The 22,591-nt window shown below is 34.5% G+C and overlaps 1 protein-coding gene across 11 annotated transcripts in view; it reads right to left on the minus strand.

Annotated features, from left to right (window-relative positions):
• The window catches only part of ATRX (ATRX chromatin remodeler), a 267,954-nt gene that overhangs the window by 165,071 nt on the left and 80,292 nt on the right, over positions 1-22,591 (minus strand). For 6 of the 11 annotated variants that reach the window (XM_070462042.1, XM_070462040.1, XM_070462046.1 and 3 more), the window contains 5 exons: positions 9,607-9,662; positions 8,548-8,600; positions 7,515-7,639; positions 4,192-4,305; positions 82-191 (listed from right to left, as the gene is read on the minus strand). In XM_070462042.1, the coding sequence (XP_070318143.1) occupies positions 82-191; positions 4,192-4,305; positions 7,515-7,639; positions 8,548-8,600; positions 9,607-9,662 (458 nt within the window). Of the gene's footprint in view, positions 1-81; positions 192-4,191; positions 4,306-7,514; positions 7,640-8,547; positions 8,601-9,606; positions 9,663-20,845; positions 20,981-22,591 lie in introns of all 11 variants that reach the window. The other 5 variants (XM_070462049.1, XM_070462048.1, XM_070462041.1 and 2 more) reach the window with 5 other exon arrangements.

Raw genomic sequence — 22,591 nt, forward strand, 5'->3', positions numbered from 1 at the left:
ACTGTGCATCAAAATCAAAAAGCATTGAATGCATGTTAAGCATTCAAATATCTGTGGAATTATCAACATATCATTACATACCTTACAAATAAGTACTTGCAGTGAAGGATGTCTATAAATGGAATCTTTTTGAAAATGATTGACCTGTTGTCCACAAGCTGTACAGCTCACAATCCCATGAAGCCCATCTTCTAGAAGAAAAGAGTGAACATTATTCACACATAGACACACATGCAAAAAGATATATATTTTAGTTAGCATTTCCCAACATTCAAATTGAAAATTAAATACTTCATAATCCTTGGGAAAATGACATTTTAGACACAAATAAAAAGGTTAATAATTTTATGGACTTACTAAAAACATGACAACCTTGACAAATTACAGAGCTAACTTGCTCCCTTTTACAGATGCAAACCCTATTTCTCACAACAACTTGATTTAACATGAAGAGATTCCATAAACGAAGTTCTAAAAATAGGTGTCAAGAGCTCTTTTCGTTTTGCTACTACTTCACAAATAAATTCAGCATCAGTTCTTAAAGAATGGAGAAGCAAGTGAAATACATGAAATAGATTCTATTGGAACCCTATACTTAAGTTAGGTATGCCATAAAATTTTTATTCTCAAAATGGAATTGTCTATATAGATCCTTTCAAAAGTATGTAAAAACCTGATAACTTTATATTACCAATTTCCCTCCTCAGAGTCCCTTCAATACTATCCACGATCCCCATTAACCTGCCTTTTTTCTATATCTACTCCATTGTCAAGTCCATATCAGCACTGTCCACTATTTCCAAATATGGACAAATAAGATTTGCAGGTATATCTATGTTGGCAGGAAAACCTCAGAATGGCTGGATTTTGACAGAGCCCCATGCCACGGTTTCTGCAGAAAAACAGATTGAAGACAACCTACACAAGAATAAAGGGAACTTCTGCCTCACCCTCATCTCTAGTTCTGCACAGTGCTTCACAATCTGAACTGAAAATTAGAATCAGACAAAGAATCTTTTAAAAACAGGGACAGCCATCCCCATCCCTAACGCACTGAAAGTTTTACAGGTGACTCTTGATGTGCAAACAACTCTTATCCAAATAAGATGGTAGAATATGACTCAAAAGAGGCCAGTGAAAATGCCTGCATTCACTGAAGGGAAAAAAAAGGGGGGGCGGGGGAATAAGACTTAAAAAAAATGAAAAAAATTGTCTCTATCCCTAACAAAAAGACAAAACAACACATGTATTTCTCACCTTTTAATTTTCTATTTTGTGTTATTCTTAGTTTTAAGGTCCAAAGCACCAGGGACCCAAGTATTAGCACAAATATTTTTACTTGCAGAAGTTAGAAAAGGTTAACAAAAGTATAAGGGCACCACCACACTCTATAAAGCTGCTTATATTTTATTTTAAATCATACCATCCTGCATTAGTATTTCATTGTGAGTACTGATATATTTTTTACTTGAAACACAAATAAATATACAGTGTGTTTTTTCATATCAAATAATTATATTCATATAAGCTGACAAGGTAATGAAAAGCTAGAGTATAAATGTTCATCCAGTGTTAGATAATATTTATTAAGCATCTTCTTTATGCTTTTGCACATATATCACTCAAGAATTTTAAAAAGCTAGGTGATTCAATGGAGAATTTTCCCCAAATGTGCATAAGGAATCATAAAGGATATTCATTGCAGTACTAACTAGCAATTGGGAAAAATTTGAAAACAAAAAATTAGAAATAATTTCACATTTAGGAAATGAATAGTGCTTTACTTATATAACTGAATTCTATAGAACAGTGAAAAGTAAAAAACCAGATTATACATTTACTGATATGAATACATTTCAAAATCAAAGTTGAATAAAAATTGTTGCAAAAGGATATCTACTACTTTGTATATTTTTTAATGAAAAACAAATACTTTTTGAGCAAAATTAGGTAAAAAAAATATAAAAACATGCATGGAAACAGCACAAATGCACACAAACTTCAAATAATCACAACCTGAAGTGCAAAAGAAAGAGGAAATAGGAATAAACCAATACTTTATTAAGTGAGATCTGAAGCAAATATTGTAAACTAGTTAGGTGGTACTTCACTAGACATACTTGCTTCTATGGATGTATGTTTTATTTTTTTAGTTATGAAATATCATAATGGTTATAATACAGCATATAAATGGAAAAGAGGCATTTTCATTTCTGACCTCAATACATTTTATCAATCTTAAGGAGAGAATTATTCTGTCATATAGAAAAATTAAATGTAAAATATGTTTTCTAACAACTAAACTAGGGAAAGGATGTCAAAATCAGCTATGGTATTTAAAAAAACAATGGCTCCTTAAATGGTCAATATCTTTGTGTCTAATTTTGTTTCAAATCATTATAAGACTATTTTATGTATAAAGTTTACCTTCTTGACAGTTTCCTAAATTAGACTTCAATTTTAAAACTAACTTTCCTAGGGAGTTTGAATATTAACCAACAGTTCAGTACCTCAGATCACTAGTTCATCCATACATGTGTATATAGGTAAACACGGTTAAAATCCTGTGTGATTTCCGACAGCTTAAAGATGTAGCAAATTATTAAGACAAAAATTAACAAGATTTAGCTATCATATAGCTATAAACACACATATTCCCTTAAGCACAATATAAACATCCTTACACAGAACACTCAATAAAATGTTCCAGAGACATATCAGCTCAGACCAAATACCAGCAGCATAGTAAATTAGCACTAAAAACACCCTCCCCGATAATTGTAGCTCTTTTTTATTCTCCTTTTAGCCATTATCCATATCTGAGGCACTGACTACTCCAGAGTCCCTCCCCAAAAGACACCACTAGATATTAATTTTGACACAATGCAGTATACTTAGTTATCTGTCTTCCTAGAGGATCCATAATCAGAAATGAGAAAAAATAACTCTTACTGCTGGTCCTTTATCATCATCTTCTACTTGCTGATTCTCTTATTTTAAAGACTACTACTCAGCTTTGGTGAGCTCTGTTGCTGCAAAGGCAATTTCCCAACTATGAATTATTCTCAAAAAAATCTTCCTTACGCTTGAAAGGGGTAGAACACCCCCTGGTGGACAGAAGACTAAACTACATGTTCTTGATCTCTAAACCTAATGAATTCAATCTGAAAATTTACATATATATTATACACACATCTAATATAATATACAGATATATTTACTGGTACCACCAAGATATCATATAGCACTGGAATAAAATCTACACAAAATGTCAGCAAGATAAAAACTACTCTATAATTTCACAATTAAAATGATAAATATTAAACAGACAGGCTTCCATTACACTTCTATTTAGAAATTTAGTGTCATTTCTATCTTTTAGAGATTGATTCTTTCTACCATAACGGATTCTGGCTCTGTTAATCTGCCCAAAAAATACATACAGGCACTACTTTAAACTCACACACAAACAAGTATGACACAAACTTCACTGTAGTGAATTTTTAAATGAATCTTCCTCATGCTCACTTTCTACAGATCTAGTCAATGGTTGTGTGTATAAGTGAGGGTGGACAGACAAAGGAAGAGGTGACTGAGACAGATGAAGGGAGGTTCCTAGCTCTAGTTCCCTTCTCCTTCCTATTCATATCTACACTGATATCCTTAGACCAACAGATGTCTGACTTTAATACACATAACAACAAACTGGAGCAGGGTCTTGACATCATCCCCAGAAATTCTAAATTGTCATGAGTGGAGTCAAGGGAACTGCATTTTTAATATAAGTACCCGAGGTGACACTAATGCAGATGTCCATCACTCTCTGAAACAATGTTTTAGATATGTATAAAGTTATCTGAAGGCCACGTGCAAGACTTTGTCCAAATCTAAAATTCTTTCAGGTGAGAGGAAACACATGGTATTCTGGCATTACAGAACTAACATGTGTAAGAAGGAAATACTAAGCTTCTTGAGATAACTTAATAGCCACTGAAGGCAAAGGTATTTTAATCAATGGTGTTTAACCTTTTCTGCTTCAGAGCTCAGAAAGAAACAGAAGTTATTTTTAAGTAGTGCTTTTAAAAAACAATGGGCAGAAAAGTGGAGGTATTTTTAGTAAGCACATCAGATTTTCCAATATGGTCATAAACAGCAATTTAAACTCATGTTTTCATTTTCACTTGTATTTACCTCCGCGTTTTTTGAGATTTTCAGTTTTCATTTTACTTCTGCTTCTAAATTCAGGCCCTTTAAAATCATCTTTGTCTTCATTCAGCACTGGCTCTGGTTGTACAATCACTGTACCTAGAATGATTTCATTTAAAAAACCATTACACATATTAAATGTGCAAGTGAAGTACAAGACTCCAGATAAAGCCAACATTGCTGGAACATAGTTTTGTTTCTTTCAAGCTTTCAATATTTATATAAGGACCTCTCAAGAATAAATAAAACAGGGAAATAGTAAAAGGGCCAAGTGTCAACAATCAAATTACTTGTTGGAATATAGTTCATAAAAAATGGTGTGTCAGGGGGGAAGTATTATGAACTGATTTGTTAACAGAAATGTGTGAATAAAGTTAAAAAGCCTTAGCCCAGTTCTCAATTTTTATACTGCCTATCACAAAAGCTTTTTTGACTATGAATATCTACACTAAGTTCTACAGTTTAAAAAATAAAAGGATCAGAAAAGAAAGTTTTAAAGACATCCTATTCTTCTCATAAGCCAAACCATAAAGGCAGCAAAATATTCTTAAGTGTTGTTTTATATTCTGCTATTACTGCTGTACTATTCTGTACCATTTCCTAAATAGTTAAGTCAAAGTTTCAGTACCCTGAAAGTCCCTAAAGAGTTTTTTTCCCCCCTAAAGAGTTTTAAACAAATACTGCCTTAGGTGCTTAAGCTCAAGTGCTATAACAATAAATTGCAGAATGAAGTCAATTGTTGGTCCCTATGGAATCTTTTAGAAACAATGTACTCTCTTAGCTAAAAAACATGTGAACTGAGGAGAGAGGTTGCTAATTTTTCATTTTAATCTCTCAAGAGCAAATAAAGCAGAGGCATGGTAAAAAGGGTCCAGGTCTCACTTTACCTATATTGCTGGGCTTAGTAATTAGGCATTGTTGTTTAGTCGCTAAGTCATGTCTGACTCTTTTGTGAACTCAAGGACTGTAGCCCACCAGGCCCCTCTGTCCATAGGATTTCCCAGGCAAGAATACTGGAGTGAGTTGCCATCTTCTTCTCCAGGCGATCTTCCCGATCCAGGGATTGAACCCACTTCTCCTGCATTAGCAGGCAGATTCTTTACCACTGAGCCACCAGAAAAGCCCAACTGGGTATTACTGACAACAATTAAGAAAGTATAGTCGTCCCTCAGTATCCATGGGGGATTTGTTCCAGGACCCCCTGGGATACCAAAATCCGTGGATGCTCAAGTCCTTTATATAAAATAGCATCATAGTATTTGCCTATAACCTATGCACATCTTTCTGTATACTTTAAATCATCTCTAGATTACTTACACTACCTAACACAATGTAAACCCTATATAAACAGTTGCCAAATGAAAACTCAAGTTTTGCTTTTTGGAACTTTCCAGAATTTCTTCCCCAAATATTTCTGATCTGAGATTGGTTGAATCTGCAGAGGCAGAACCCACGGATATGGAGGGCGAACTGTAAAACCTGGTAGTTGTCAGGGGCTGTTTCCCTGAAACATAGGTCTATGTTAGTCAGCAGTGAGGTTTAACGAGGTTAAAAGAATTTCTGAGTCTCTGAAAAAACGGGGGGAAATAGGGCACAAAGGATTGAGTTTTTTACAAGCTGGTAAATATAAGCAATTTCCACACACACAAAAAAAAACCTTTATTCACAACAACCATTTCACATATATACTCTCAGAGAAGCCCTGGCATTTGAAAAAAGCTAAAGATTTACAGGTAACACCCACCCACCCCACACACACACACTGGGGGGAAAAAAAACAGATTTCTTTCTGAAGATTCTTCTCTAAATGAAAGCAAAGCAGCAGAGTGGAAAGAGCACTCACTAGCTTTGGATTCAGGCAGACCTGGGTTCAAATCTTAGCTTCTCAATTTAAAGCTGAAAAAGTTCCTTGAGCTCTGAATTTGTTCCTTCATCTCTACAAGTAGAAACAATAACTACCTTACAGCATTGCTTTGAGAATTAAATGAGTTAATTTTTTAAGAGTCCAGTACTTATACATACTCAGTATTATAACAATAGTGATAATCAACCAAATTTGACCTTATGAAACAGGTCTATTTTGGTTTGGTGGAAGAGAATTACCCTTAGTTCAGGTTAGTAACATCCCATATTAACTTTCTTCCTTATATAATATCACTAAAAGAAAGATTGGAATTCCTAGTTCTTAGCTCACCCAGTGGCCATCATAAGGACTTGCAGTAACAACCACTGAGAATATAATAATCCAAAGTGAATCACTACCTATGAAACTCAGACTGCCATGTTAGCTGTTTCTGCCTTAGGCCACCAAAACTATTACATAAAATGATTTTCAAAGCCAAGTAAATGGTAGGCCCATCAATTTTTCTTCTTTCTTCCTCCTCTCATTCATTTATTTTCTTCATTCATTTCTTATCTATTGTAACTCCTAATTTTTCCTAGTCAAGAAATATATTATCCTCCTACTCATCATTTTCTTAAACTTCCATAATCAAAATATGTGTCACATACACATAAGTAGAGACAGAGAATAAAGTAGTAAACATTGCTGTAAATGATCAGTGATAACAAATCTGAAAAATCTAAGAGCCTTGAACATATTATTCAATAAAGAAACAAATCAAAACTTTTGATTCTGAAACACCATGAAATTACCAAGACCCATGTCATTCTCTCATCATGTAATCACACTGCTCTTAGACTTGAAATATGAAAAGTCCAAGATTTTCATTTGGCTTCTCCCCTACCCACCCCTACCCTGGCCCCAATCTAATCAATGCAACTTTTAAGATTAGAAACATAACAGTTGTGAGGAAATGTGACAAGGCATTTTAAAAAGGATAATTACAAGAAATATACCTAAATCAAATTTAACAGGTAACTTCACTTTTAATCTTAGGGAATTTAAGAATGCAGTAAGAATAAATTAGACTTTAAATGTTTTTAAGACGTTTTCAGAGCATTCATTATGTTTTTCTGTAAAGCAAGCACAATAAAATTCACTGAACCAAAACTTAACATACTAAACATTTAAACCAACTTCCACATTCAAGTATAATTTGGAAACTAAAAGCCAATGGAAAGAGAAAATAAGTTTTCTTTTCAAACCTGACTATATATTCTAAATATTTAACCTCAGGAACAAACATTATCATTACCATACTAATACATTTCGAAACCATTGCTACTTAAATGTCAGGTTTGGTGCTTGACACACAGCTTACAATAATCAATTTCTAATTTTATAGTAATGACATTTAAAGATATTTTTCAACTTCAACTTCATATGAAAAATTAATACACTTTACCTTTTGGCAAGCTTTGCATAGTAATATCATTTTCTGAATTTTCATTAGAAGCATCTTCATTTACAGTTTCATCCAAAGGTTTTTCATCATCAGATTCTACATACTTTGTTACAATTGAAGGTTTCCTATGAAAAAATTAAGTCCATAGAATTACAGACATTTCTGACAATTGAAAAACACCAAAATAACATAAATAACATGTTTAGATTAAGCAGTGGCTCTTAACAGCTTAATCCCTTAATCCCTGCTTAACATAGGGATACATATCAAAATCACCTAGGGAAGCATACATCTCTATACCACATTACAATTTAGTAGGTCTTGAGCAGGACCAAGGCATGCACATTCTAAAAAAAGTAAAGAGTATTTAGAGGGGAATTCTTATTTAAGAATCACTACCTTAGGGAATAAGTTAATAACAAGCAAACTGTGATTATTAAAAGATATTTATTTCCACTAGTTTAAAATAAAAACCAAAATCCAACAGAATAAACTGCAAACTTCTAATAAAAACTATATTTCATAGTATAATACACATTACATTATGCTTGGAAGTAATTTCAGTCTTTATGTACAATTCACTTTAACAATTTAACACAGATAAGTATTTTAACCACTCTTTGATCTTCTTATAACTTCCTTATAACTATTATGGCTACCATTTCCCATCCTAGACAATTTCGTATAACCCTAAAAAACTCATATTGCCTCATGAAACATTTAACATTTCATTTCCCCTTTTCTCCTTTTTTTAAAGCACATATATTATCTGAAAGGAATTACCTATATACTGCCAGGGCCACTAGTACATAATAAATCCTCCCCTGGGAAAATTTTAGTTAAAATTAAAAGTGATAGATACAAGAGGATTCATTATATTACACTGCCCTTTTTAAAATATATATGCTTGTGTAAAATAGTTTACTTAGAACAAGACTGCTTGAAGTTTAGGAAAAAACAGATTATTCTAATAAAAAGGAAATAAAACAACCTGAAAAAGAAAGTAACTTTTTTCCCTTCAGTATCAACCAACCTCTTTGATCGTGATGATCCTGATGATTTGGATTTTTCTGCAGAGCTAGCTCCCTAAATGCAAGAAATAAGTACATAAGTTAGTAAAACTGAGAAACATGCCTACAATTATTTCCCTATACCAACATCTATAATATAATGGTAGAATGAGACGTAATTTGTATGCCTAAAACATTTTTCTAAAAGGAACATCAATAACTAATTCTCATTTACTCTCAAGGTTTCCTTGATTTAAGACTATCTCTTTTTGTTAAAATATTACTTTTGAATTTTGAGGAATAGAAGATGATACACTGCAGTACCATGAACTTGGCCTATGCCGACAAAGACAAAACAAAGATGTAGAGGTAACCAGATCCCAATAGACAGTTTTAAGAATCTAAAAATGTGTCATTTTCTCTATCCTAATACATGGCACAGAGTACCTTCTACAATTTTCTCAGAGATACTAAATTTACCTCCATTTTGCCATACAAACAGTATATTTTATTTTTTTTCCTTTTTTTTCCATTTATTTTTATTAGTTGGAGGCTAATTACATCATTACAGTAGTTTTTGTCATACATTGAAATGAATTAGCCATGGATTTTACATGTATTCCCCATCCCAGTCCCCCCTCCCACCTCCCTCTCCACCCGATCCCTCTGGGTCTTCCCAGTGCACCAGGCCCAAGCACTTGTCTCATGCACCCAACCTGGGCTGGTGATCTGTTTCACCCTAGATAATATACGTTTCAATGCCAAACAGTATATTTTAATTGGATTCAATTTTTCACACTGGGTAGAAAGAATCCTAAAACACAGTGTAGGCTGGCATCATCAGGTGAAGGACCTCAGGACGGGTTCTGATAATAATGCTGAAGAGATTCTGAATATACATCTCAGAACCATAAGTTTATGCCCATAACAACCACCTTGAGTCATCACTGTTACAATATAATAACATTCAAATATCTAATCAAACACAAGCATATATTAAATAAAAGCAAACTGATGACACCTACTCTAGTTGGTTAGTAGTATGTAATAAATATCTTTTAAATGCTCCAAGTTATTCTTACCTCTTCCCTGCTGTTTTCCATCATATCAGAGTTATTGCCAGAACCAATGACTTTATCTTAAAAGACAAAAAATGAAAACATTATTTATCTCTTTGGTGCATTATCAAACAGAACACCAATACCTACAATTCTATGAACCCATTTTTCAATCTATGTTGCATGGCAGTATTGATAACACTTTACTCACATTAAAATATAAGAGTTTTCTATCAACTATACTCCAGTAAAAATATTTTTAATATACTGCTTTGGTTAAAAAACGTTTTCTGACTATAATTACCCTTTTGACACACCAATCCCTTTTTAAAACCGCGTTTCTGAAAGGAGCAGTTTGTAATCAAAACATTTCCTATTGTAACCTTTTAAAGATTTTCTCTTAAAAGAAAACTTAAGTTCCATCTTCTACTAAAAATAAAACCACACTATTAATTAATTGCATTGAGTTGGCCAAAAAGTTCATTCAGGTTTTCCCATAACATCTTCCAGAAAAACCCAAATGAACTTTTTGACAAACCCAATATATTTTCCTTTATCAGTAAAGACTTTAGTAGATTAAACCTAAAGAAAGCAGAGGGAAGAAAATAATAAAAATTAGAAAAGAAACTAGTAAAACAGGGAACAGAAAAACAATAGAGGGAAATCAATGAAATCAAAATAAGTTCTTTAAAAAGATGAGAAAAAATGGAAAAAAAACAAAAACAAAAAAGCAACTTAGGCTACATGGACCAAGAAAAAAGGACACAAGACGAGAAGTTAAAGAGGAGATATTACTACTTACCTTAAAGAAATTAAAAGATTATAAAGGAATATCATGAACAATTGTATGCCAAAAAATAACCTAAATGAATTACTGAAGTTGACACAAGAATAAATAAACAACGTGAACAGATCTGTAACTGAAAGGGCTGAATTAGTAATCAAAAATCTACCCACAAAGAAAAACAAAAGTCCAGATGGTATAACCACCAAATTACACCAAACATTAAAAAAAAAAAAAAAAAAAGAACACCATTTTTTCATAAAGTCTTCTAATAAAAACGGAGGAAATACATCTCAACTCATTCAGTGAGACCAGCATCATATCAAACCAGAAAAGATACCATAAGAAATCTACAGACCAATACCACTTATAAATACAAATGCCAAAGCCCTTAATAAAATACTAGCAAACTTCAAAAGAATAAGACATGTCTTTCTGCTACAGACTGAGAGAAAATACTTGCCAAAGATAGATCTAATGAAGAATTATTATCTAAAATAAATTTTAAAAACTCAAAACTCAACAATAATAAAGTAAATAACATGATTAAAACTAAGCAAAAGACGTGAAGACATTTTACCAAAGAACATATATAAATGACAAATGAGCATATGAAAAGATGCTCCACATCATCATATCTCATTAGGGGATCAGAAATTAAAACAGTAAGATAACACTCTACACCTATTACAATGGACAAAATACAGAATAATGACAACACTAAATGTTGGTACAGATGTGGCACAACAGTAACTATTCACTGTTGGTAGGAATGTGAAATGATCTACCCACTTTTGGCAATATCTTACAAAATTAACCAAACTCTTACCACCTGATCCAGCAATCACATTCCTTAATATTAAATCTAATAAGCTGAAAACAAAGTCCGCTTAAAAAACTGCACACTGATAATGTTTATCAGTATTTTTTATTTATATAAACACCTTCATAAGTAGCTTTTTCCATAATTGCCAAAATGTGAAAACACCAAGATATTCTTCAAAAGGTGAATTGGATAAACCACCTGTGGTACATCTAGACAATGGAATAATATTCAGCTTTAAAAAGGAATGAGCTACCAAGCCATGAAAAGACATGGAGGAATTTTAAATGTATATTACTATGCGAAAAAACTAAGATCACGGCATCCAGTCCCATCACTTCATGGCAAATAGATGGGGAAACAATGGAAACAGTGGCTGACTTTATTTTTCTGGGCTCCAAAATCACTGCAGATGGTGACTGCAGCCATGAAATTAAAAGATGCTTACTCCTTGGAAGGAAAGTTATGACCAACCTAGATAGCATACTAAAAAGCACAGACATTACTTTGCCAACAAAGGTCTGTCTAGTCAAGGCTATGGTTTTCCAGTGGTCATGTATGGATGTGAGAGTTGGACTATAAAGAAAGCTGAGCACTGAAGAATTGATGGTTTTGAACTGTGGTGTTGGAGAAGACTCTTAAAGAGTCCTTTGGACTGCAAGGAGATCCAACCAGTCCATCCTAAAAGAGATCAGTCCTGGGTGTTCACTGGAAAGACTGATGTTGAAGCTGAAAACTCCAATACTTTGGCCACCTGATGCGAAGAGCTGACTCATTTGAAAAGACCTTGATGCTGGGAAAGATTGAGGGCAGGAGGAGAAGGGGATGACAGAGGATGAGATGGTTGGATGGCATCATCAACTCGATGGATATGGGTTTGGGTGGACTCCGGGAGTTGGTGATGGACAGAGGCCTGGAGTGCTGCGGTTCATGGGGTCATAAAGAGTCAGACATGACTGAGCAGCTGAATTGAACTGACTGATGTGAAAAAAGCCAATCTCAAAAAGTTATATGCTGTATGAGTCCAACTACATGACATTCGGGAAAAGACAAAACTATGGAGACAGTAAAAAGATCAATGGTTGCCAAGGATTTGGGGGATGGGAGAGAATGGAAAAATGGAACAGAGGATTTTTAGTGTCAGTGAAGTTGAGACAGGAGGGAAGGTGGCAGGAAACAACCATTAAATGAATGACATTGCCATTGAGGATACAGTAAAAACTGGTAAGAACTATCCAGGCCCTAGATGGTGGAAGACTTGACTTCCAGTAGACCTTGAGTCTCATTATACATTCATTGTAATGTATTAGCATGCTACATGACACACCTACAAGCATCATAAGAGTTCTTAGGCTAACCATAAAAGGTCAAAAAATGATGATGGCTCAATTCCTAGAAATCCTACCCTTCACCAAAATAGTTGGAATAATCTTGTTAGTCTATGAAATTACCAAGCTCATAAAAACAAACCACCCTCACACCCCATAGCCTCTCAACTTCTGAGATGGACCACACTCTAATGGAGGGTCTCCCAGGGCCGCTCTCACCTTCTGAGACAGACACCATTCTGCCTATGGAATGTGTATCTCTCTCAATAAACCTGCTTTCACTTAACTACAGCTCACTCTTGAATTCTTTCTTGCGCAAAGCCAAGGACCCTCACTTGGCAGCTCATCCCAGGAACTCACCCAAGACCTGGGATGTCACCATCCTCTCGTATCCCATTTTCCTGCAACATCTTTACAAAGTAAGCAGAAGAAAGTGGTCTTCTCTCTCTCCTCACTTTTCCTTTGATTTTAAAAATATGACTCACTAAGTTCTGGGGGCAGAGTCCTCTTGCCTGCCTGCTTGTACCCTTCACAAACATATTAACAAATCTAGTTCTTGTCTATCACTTTGCCTCTTGCTGAATTCCATCTGTGCTGAGACATAGAAAACTTGAGTTTCATTGAGTTCTGACACCAGGTATGTGGTTTCAGCTTGGAAGGTTCAGGTTTCCTCCTAAGTCAGAGACTGTAGGTCCAAGTTCCAACTGAGGCACCACTGGGTTTGAGTCCCATCTGAGGTGGGATTGGTTTCAAGTCCCAATCTGGGGTATACAGTTTCACAGCTAAACTAACCTGTATGATACTATAATGATAGATAGATGTCATTATACATCTGTCAAAATTCCTAGAATGTACAACGCAAAGAGTAAAATCTAATGCAAACTATGGGTTTGGATGATAATGACTGTCACTGTAGATTCATCAACTGTAACAAATGTACAACTGTGGTTCAGGAAATTTACAAAGGGGGAGCCTGTGCATGTGTGGGGATGCATAATAGAAATTTCTGTACATTCTACTCAATTTTTCTGTGCACCTAAATTTTTCTGTGCTCTAAAAAATAAAATTTATTATTAAAAACTTAACAAATGGAACTTCCTCAACTACCTACAAAATACCTACAGGTAACATCATACTTAATGGTAAAAGACTGAATGCATTCCCCCTAAGGGCAGAATGAGAGAAGGAAATCCACTCTTGGCACTTCCATTCAACACTGTAATGGAGATTTCAGCCAGAACAAGTAACCAGGAGTTAAAGAAATAAAAGGCCACAAGACTGAAAAGGAAGAGGGAGAACTATTTATCTTTGAAGACAATATATCTTGCATATAGAAGTCCTAAGGAAGGAATCAACTAAAAAATATTAGAACTAATAAAAGAGTTCAGAAAGATTGAAGGATATGAGAAAAATAAACAAAAGTCAAATACATTCCTATACACTTGCAAAGAATGATCTGAAAAATAAATTAAGAAAACAATCCATTTATAATAGCATCAAAAAGAATAGAATGCTTAGGAAAAAACTTACAGAAGTTTAAAACTTATACTCTGAAAAGTACAAAACATCACTGAAATAAATTAAAGATTTAAATCAATGGCAAAAACAATGCATGTTCATTAAATAGAAAACAGCATTAAGATGGCAATACTCCCCAAATGAATCTACAATTTTAAAAAAGGCAATCCATGTCAGAATCCCACTGGCTTCTTTGTAGAAACTGATAAGCTAATTCTAAAATTCATGTACAATTAAAATGAACCCAGGATAGTCAAAACAAAATAGGAAGACTCACACTTAGAAATTTTAAAACTTAGTGTAAAACAACTATAATCAGTACAGTGTGATACTGGCAAAAGAAACAGACATAAGAATCAGTTGAAAAGATCTGAAAGTTCAGAAATAAACCCATATGCCTATGGTCAAATGATTTTCAACAGGATGCTACAACCATTCAATAGGGAGAAAATAGTCTTTTCAACAAATGGCACTGGAACAACTATGTATTCACATGCAAAACCTTAAGTTGGAGACCTGTCTTACACCACATACAAAAATTAACTCTAAAGTCATCAAACTATAAAACTCTTAGAAGAAAATATTGAGGTAAATCTTTGCGACCCCAGATTTAGAAATAGATTCTTAGACATGACACCATAAGTATAAGCAACAACAAAAAAAATAGATACAGTCGACATTTTCAAAACTGAAAGCATTTGTGCTTCAAAGGAAATCATCAATAAAATTAAAGAAACACATACATCTACACAACTGAATACTATCCAGTCTTAAAAGGGAAGAAAATTTTGATCCATGCTATAACACTGACTATAACTTTGAAGGCATTATGCCAAGTAAAATAAGACAGACATAAGAGGACAAATACTGTAGATTCCACATATGTGAGGTTCCTAAAGTAGTCATATTCATAGAAAAAGAATGTACAATAGTGGCCACTAGGGACTACGGGTAAAGGGGATTTGGAAGTTAGTGACTTTAAAGGGTACAGAGTTTCAGCTGGAGAATATGAAAAAGTTCTGGAGATGGATGGTAGTGATTCACACACACACATCAATGTGAATGTACTTAATGCCAAAGAATTGTATATTAAAAACTGTTTGAAAGAGTAAACTTTACATTATATATATTTTGTCATAATAGAAGTATAGCAGATATAAAGAATCCTTATAAGTCAATGATAAAAAAGACAAAATACCCAATAAAAACTGAACAAAGGATCTAAGTAGATAATTCTCCAAGGAGTATATTCAAACTACCAATAAGTACATGAAGAGATACTCAATGTCACTAGCCATCAAGCAAAATGAAAACCAAAACCATAAGACTCAACTTCACATGTACTAGGTTGACTAAAATTAAAATTAAAAAATCAGATAACAACCACTGTTGGTATGGATGCAGAGAAATCAGAATCCTCATATACTGTTGGGTAGAACATGCAATGGTGTAGCCACTTTGGGAAACAGTTTGATATTTCCTCAAAGGATTTAACAGAGTTACCATATAACTCAGCAATTCTACCCCTAGGTACATAACCAAGAGAAATGAAAACATATAGCCACACACAAACTTGTTCACAAATGTTCATAGTAGCACTATTCTAATAGCCAAAGGTAGAAACAAGATTTTCCATCAACAAAACAACCAATGTGATATATCTATATAAAACAATGTTATTTGGTCATAAAAAGAAATGAAATTCTAATATACACTACAACATAAATACACCTTGAACACTTTATACTAAATGAAAGAAGTCAGTCACAAAATACCACATGTAATAGAATGACATTTATAAGAAAGTCTGAAATAGGGAAAACCATAAGAAAGTAGATTAGTGGTTGATTAAGGCTGCTCGTAGAAGGTGATAACTAAAGAATATGGGGTTTCTTTTTCAGGTAATAATATTATAAAATTTTTTGTCATGATGGCTGCATGTATCTGTGAACATATTAGAAACTACTGAACTGTACACTGTAAACTCGTGATTTTTATCTCAATAATGGTGTTAAAAGTTTTATTAGTCACTGGGGAAATGCAAATTAGAACCACACTGAGTTATAACTAGGTATCTATCAGAAGGTCTAATTTCTTTTTTAATTTTTTTTAAACAATGGTAAAATCAAATGCTGGAGAGAATACAGAAAAATGGATCATTCTTAAATTGCTGTGAGACTATAAAACAGCATAGCCACTCTGGAAAATGTTTTAGGAGAGTTCTTAAAAAAATACAACCATCATAATGACCCACCAACTGCACTCCTGAGCATTTATCCCAGAGGAATGAAATTTTCACTGACACAAAAACCTGTACACAAATGTTTATCAGCACCCTCATTTGTAATAGCCCAAGTCTGGGGTCATCCAAAATGTCCTTTAACAAGTAAGTGGTTAAACCAAATGTAGTATATCCATACCATAGAACACTACATTGCAATAAAAAGGAGAGAACTATTGACACATGCAATGACCTGGGTGAATCCCAAGGAAATCATGCTAAGTGAAAAAACATAATCCCAAAATGTCTGATCCCAAACTATGTGATTCCATTTATAGAAAATGTTTCAAATGAAAAAAAATTTTAGAAATGGAGGATAAATTAGTGATTTCCAGGTATTAGGCACAGGTAGGAATATGGGTAGAGAGTTGAACATGATTACAAAAGGGCAAGATGAGAAATCTGCAGGTTGACTGTGGTGGTGCAAACATGAACCAACACGTTTGTAATAAAACTGTGTAGAACTTAACACAAATACAAAAGTACAATAAAACTGAGGAAATCTGAGTCATATTGGTAGATATCAGTAACATGGCTAACTGATAATATACTTCTGTAAAACGTTGCTATTATGAGAAACTGGGCAAAGTACAAAAGGGCTGTGCATATATTACAACTGCATGTGAATCTACATCTATCTCAGTAAAAATATCACTTTAGGAAAGAAAACTTAGAAAGCTAGGGGAGGGGAACTTTCTCAACTTGATAGAATATTTACAAAAATCTTATAAAGGAACCATCATACTTAATGGTGAAATAGTTCAATGCTTTCCCACTAATATCAGAACTACCAAGAGGATGTCTATTATCATTCTTCAACATTGTAACAGAAAATACAGAAAGTCCTACGCAGCATAACGAGACAAGAAAAGGAATTAAAAGCCATACTGTGGAAAGTAAGAAATAACATGACCCTATTTGCAGACAACCAGATTAGGGAGAAAACTTCAGTAAATCTGAAAGATAAAAAAGAAGCTACCTAAAGCAACTTCACAAAATACAAGGTCAACATAAAAAACATAACTGGATTATTGCAATGAACAATTAGAACTTGAAATTTAAAAGCCAGGGAATTTAAAATAGCACCCCCAAAATGAAGTAATTTGGTAAAAATATAACAAATTTGTATATGGATAACAACAAAATCACTACAACAAAAACTATAAAACACTGGGCCAAGTGAGAGTTTCTATCAACATTTTTTTCTCTATTGTTAAGCATTCTTATTCTTTACATGTATTTGATTGATAATGATACAAATTAATTGTGGAAAGGATCTGAAGAGCAAGTGTTCTGTATGCTTTTAATTTTTCAATGTTTTCTATTCTCAGATTGGATAATTTCTGTTAGAATAACATCAACTTCACTGACGCTACTACAGCTATCTCTAATCTCCTGTTAAGTACAATCATTCAGAAATTACATTTTTAGTTCTAGAATTTCAAATTGGTCCTTTTTTACATTTTCCATGTTTGTACTGAGATTTTTTACCTGTCCACTCTTAACAAATGTATTTTCTTTATTATACTAAAGCACAGTTGCAATAGCTGCTTTTTAATATTCTTGTTTGCTAATTTCAAAATTTAAGACATGTGGATTGTGTCTATTGATTGCCTTTCCTTTTCAGCATGGGTCACAGTTTCCTCTTTATATCTATCCAGTATTTCAGATTGGATACTGGACATTTTATAAGATATAGTGAAAACACTGCATGCCATTCTAGTTGATGATTCTATTAAAAGCAGACAGTTAACTTAGCTGAGATCAAACCCCAAAATATTAATATATACCCTCTGGTGTAAGCAGCTGAAAGCTTTATTCTGTTCTTTTAGCCCTAACTGGCCTGCACCTGTAATACAAGCAGATATGGCAAGAATTTTTGCAGGTCCTGGAGCTCCCAAGCTGTAGCTCTCTTCTAAGTGGGATGTCCTTCTCCATTTTACAAAACCTACTGGGATCTCTTAAATTCCATTATGCCTCATCAAGAATGCAAATTTCCATTCAATTCTTTCATTTTGACATAAAATTGACAATGTATTCTTTTTAGGTGAACAACATAGTGATTCAATATTTTATATGTTACAAAATGATCACCACTACAAGGCTAGTTACCATCTGTCACCATAGAAAATTACTGCAATATTGTTGAGTATAATTATTCTTTAATGTTTGATAGAATTCACCTATGAAGCAATCTGGTTTTTTACTTTTGCGTGTTGGAAGCTTTTTCATTACCGATTGAATTTTATTAGTAATCAGTCAGATTTTTGTATTTCTCCATGATTCATTCTTGAAAGATTGTATGTTTCTAGGAATTTGTCCATTTCTTTGATGTTCTCCATTGTTGGCATGGTGGGTGCTCAGTCGCTAAGTCATGTCTAACTCTTTGTGACCCCATGGACAATACCCCGCCAGGCTCCTCTGCCCATGGAATTTTCCAGGCAAGAACACTGGAGTGGGTTGCCATTTCCTTCTCTTGGATCTTCCTTGGATCTTCCCAACCCAGGGATTAAACCCACGTCTCCTACATTGGCAGGTGGATTCTTTATCACCAAACCACCGGGGGAGCCCCCACTGTTGGCACAGTAGTCTGTTATGATTCCTTGCATGATACAAGTTGATAAATCTCTTTCACTTCTCATTTTATTTACTTGGGCCCTCTCTCTTTTTATCATGATGGATCTCACTAAAGATTTTTCAATTTTGTTCATCTTTTTAAAAAAACTCATTCATAAGTTTCACTGATCTTTTCTAGAATTTTTTCAGTCTCTATTTCATTTATTTCTTCCCTGATCTTTATGGTTTATGTTTTTCTAGTAACCTAGAGTTTGGCTTGTTCTTTTTCTGGTTCCTTTATATAGGAGAAAAGCATGTCCTCAAAAGGAAATCTATAAATTGGACTTTCTCAAAACTTGAAACTTTTACTCTGCAAAAGACCCTGATAAGAGGAAGAAGACAAGCTAGCAGTTTCATTATTTCCAGTCTGACCTTTATTGTTAACCTGGACTTGTTTGTTCTTTTTCTAGCTCCTTTAAGTATAAAGTTTTGTTGTTGTTTTTTATTTTTTTAATTTATTTTTATTAGTTGGAGGCCAATTACTTCACAACATTTCAGTGGGCTTTGTCATACATTGACATCAATCAGCCATGGAGTTACATGTATTCCCCATCCCGATCCCCCCTCCACCTCCCTCTCCACCTGATTCCTCTGGGTCTTCCCAGTGCACCAGGCCCGAGCACTTGTCTCATGCATCCAACCTGGGCTGGTGATCTGTTTCACTATAGATAATATACATGCTGTTCTTTTGAAACATCCCACCTTCGCCTTCTCCCACAGAGTCCAAAAGTCTGTTCTGTACATCTGTGTCTCTTTTTCTGTTTTGCATATAGGGTTATCATTGCCATCTTTCTAAATTCCATATATATGTGTTAGTATGCTGTAATGTTCTTTATCTTTCTGGCTTACTTCATTCTGTATAATGGGCTCCAGTTTCATCCATCTCATTAGAACTGATTCAAATGAATTCTTTTTAATGGCTGAGTAATATTCCATGGTGTATATGTACCACAGCAAAAAATGGGCCAAAGAACTAAACAGACATTTCTCCAAAGAAGAAATACAGATGGCTAACAAACACATGAAAAGATGCTCAACATCACTCATTATCAGAGATATGCAAATCAAAACCACAATGAGGTACCATTACACGCCAGTCAGGATGGCTGCTATCCAAAAGTCTACAAGCAATAAATGCTGGAGAGGGTGTGGAGAAAAGGGAACCCTCTTACACTGTTGGTGGGAATGCAAACTAGTACAGCCACTATGGAAAACAGTGTGGAGATTTCTTAAAAAACTGGAAATAGAACTGCCATATGACCCAGCAATACCACTTCTGGGCATACATACTGAGGAAACCAGATCTGTTTTTTTTTTTAATTTGAGAATTTTCTTGTTTTGTGAGGTAGGCCTGTTTCACTATGATCATCCCTCTGAGAACTGCTTTTGCTGCATCTCATAGATATGAGAGGACTTTCCAGGTGGCACTAGTGGTAAAGAACCCCCCTGCCAATGCAGGAGATGTAAGAGATGTGGGTTCGATCCCTAGGCTGGGAAGACCCCCTGGAGAAGGGCATGGGAACCCGCTCCAGTATCCTTGCCTGGAGAATCCCAGGGACAGAGGAGCCTAGCAGAGTACATTCCATGGGGTTACAAAGAGTCGGACATAGATATTGGAAAGTTGTGTTATCATTTTCATGTGCCTCAAGGTATTTTTGAGTTTCCTCTTTGAGTTCTTCCCTGATGCACTCGTTTTGTAGCATTTTATTTACTACTTCAGCTTTCTTGTTTCTTTTTGCACGGAATGTACTTTTCCATCCCTTTAATATCAATCTATCTTTAGATTGGAAGTGAGTCTCTTATAGGCAGCATATAAATAGGTCTTATTTTTCTATTCATTCAGTCATCTCTATTTTGATTGGAGCATTTAGTAAATTTTCATTTAAAGTGGTTATTGATAACTATGTACTTACTGCAATATTATTATTTTCTGCTTGTTTTTATAGTTCTCTGTTCCTTTCTTCTCTTGCAGTCTGATGATTTTCTTTATGTTTGGGCTCCTTTCTCTCTTCATTTTTTATCTATAGTAGGTTTTGGGTTTGCAGTTACTATCAGGTTGAAACACACAAATAATGATTTAATATAGGCTGATAGCTGCTTAAGTTCAAATATATACTAAAAGTACATTTTTACTACTCCTCCAAATTTTTTTCTGATATTGTTTTACAATTTTATACTTTATGCATTTCTTAACTACTTATTTTACTTACAGTTGATTTTATTACTTTTGTCTTTTAACCTTCCTACTAGCTTTATATGTAGCTGATTCACTGTCATTACTATATATTTACCTTTACCACTGAGATTTTTTTTCATATATTTTCTTATTTCTAGCTAAGAGGTGGCAAAGAATACACAGAAGAACTATACAAAAAAGGTCTTAATGATCCGGATAACCAAGAAGGGGTGGTCACTCACCTAGTGCCAGACATCCTGGAGGGTGAAGTCAAGTGGGCCTTAGGAAGCATTACTATGAACAAAGTTAGCATAGGTGATGGAATTCCAGCAGAGCTATTTCATATCATAAAAGATGATGCAGTTAAAGTGCTACACACAATATGCCAGCAAATTTGGAACCTCAACAATGGCCATACGACTGGAAAAGGTCAGTTTTCATTCCAATCCCAAAGAAGGGCAATGCAAAAGAATATTCCAACTACCATACAATTGCACTCATTTCACATGCTAGTAAGGTTACACTCAAAATTCTTCAAGTTAGGCTTCAGCTGTATGTGAATTGAGAAGCTGGGTTTAGAAAAGGCAGAGGAAACAGAGACCAAACCGCCAACATTTGCTGTACCATAGAAAGAGGAAGGGAATTCCAGAAAAACATCTACTTCTGCTTCATTAACTATGCTAAAGCCTTTGATTGTGTGGATAACAACAAACTCTGGAAAATTCTTAAAGAGATGGGAATATCAAGACCACCTTACCTATCTCCTGAGAAACCTACGTGTACGTCAAGAAGTGGCAGTAAGAACTGGACATAGAACAATGAACTGGTTCAAAACTGGGAAAGGAGTGTGACAAAGATGTATATTGTCACACCACTTATTTAACTTCTATGCAGAGTGCATCGTGAGAAATACCAGGCTAGATAAATCACAAGCTGGAATCAAGACTGCCAGGAGAAATATCAACATCCTCGGATATGCAGATGATACCACACTAATGGCAGAAAGTGAGGAGGAATTAAAGAGCCTCTTGGTGGAAGTGAAAGAGGAGAGTGATAAAGCTGGCTTGAAACTCAGCATTCAAAAAACTAAGATCATGGCATCTCTCCCATCACTTCATGGCAAATAAAAGGGGTAAAAGTGGAAACAGTGACAGATTTTATTTTCTTGGGCTCTAAAATCACTGCTGACAGTGACTGCAGCCACAAAATTAAAAGTTGCTTGCTCCTTGGAAGGAAAGTTATGACAAATTTAGACAGCATATTAAAAAGCAGAGACATTACCTTGCTGACAAAGGTCCGTCTAGCCAAAGCTTTGGTTTTTCCAGTAGTCATGAATGGATGTGAGTATTGGACAATAAAGAAGGCTGAGTGCCGAAGAATTGATGCTTTGGAACTGTGATGTCGTAGAAGACTTTTGAAAGTCCCCTGGACTGCAAGGAGATCAAACCAGTCAATCCTAAAGAAAATCAACCCTGAATATTCA

The sequence above is a fragment of the Odocoileus virginianus genome, chromosome X (genome assembly GCF_023699985.2).
Source record: "Odocoileus virginianus isolate 20LAN1187 ecotype Illinois chromosome X, Ovbor_1.2, whole genome shotgun sequence".
NCBI lineage: Eukaryota > Metazoa > Chordata > Mammalia > Artiodactyla > Cervidae > Odocoileus > Odocoileus virginianus.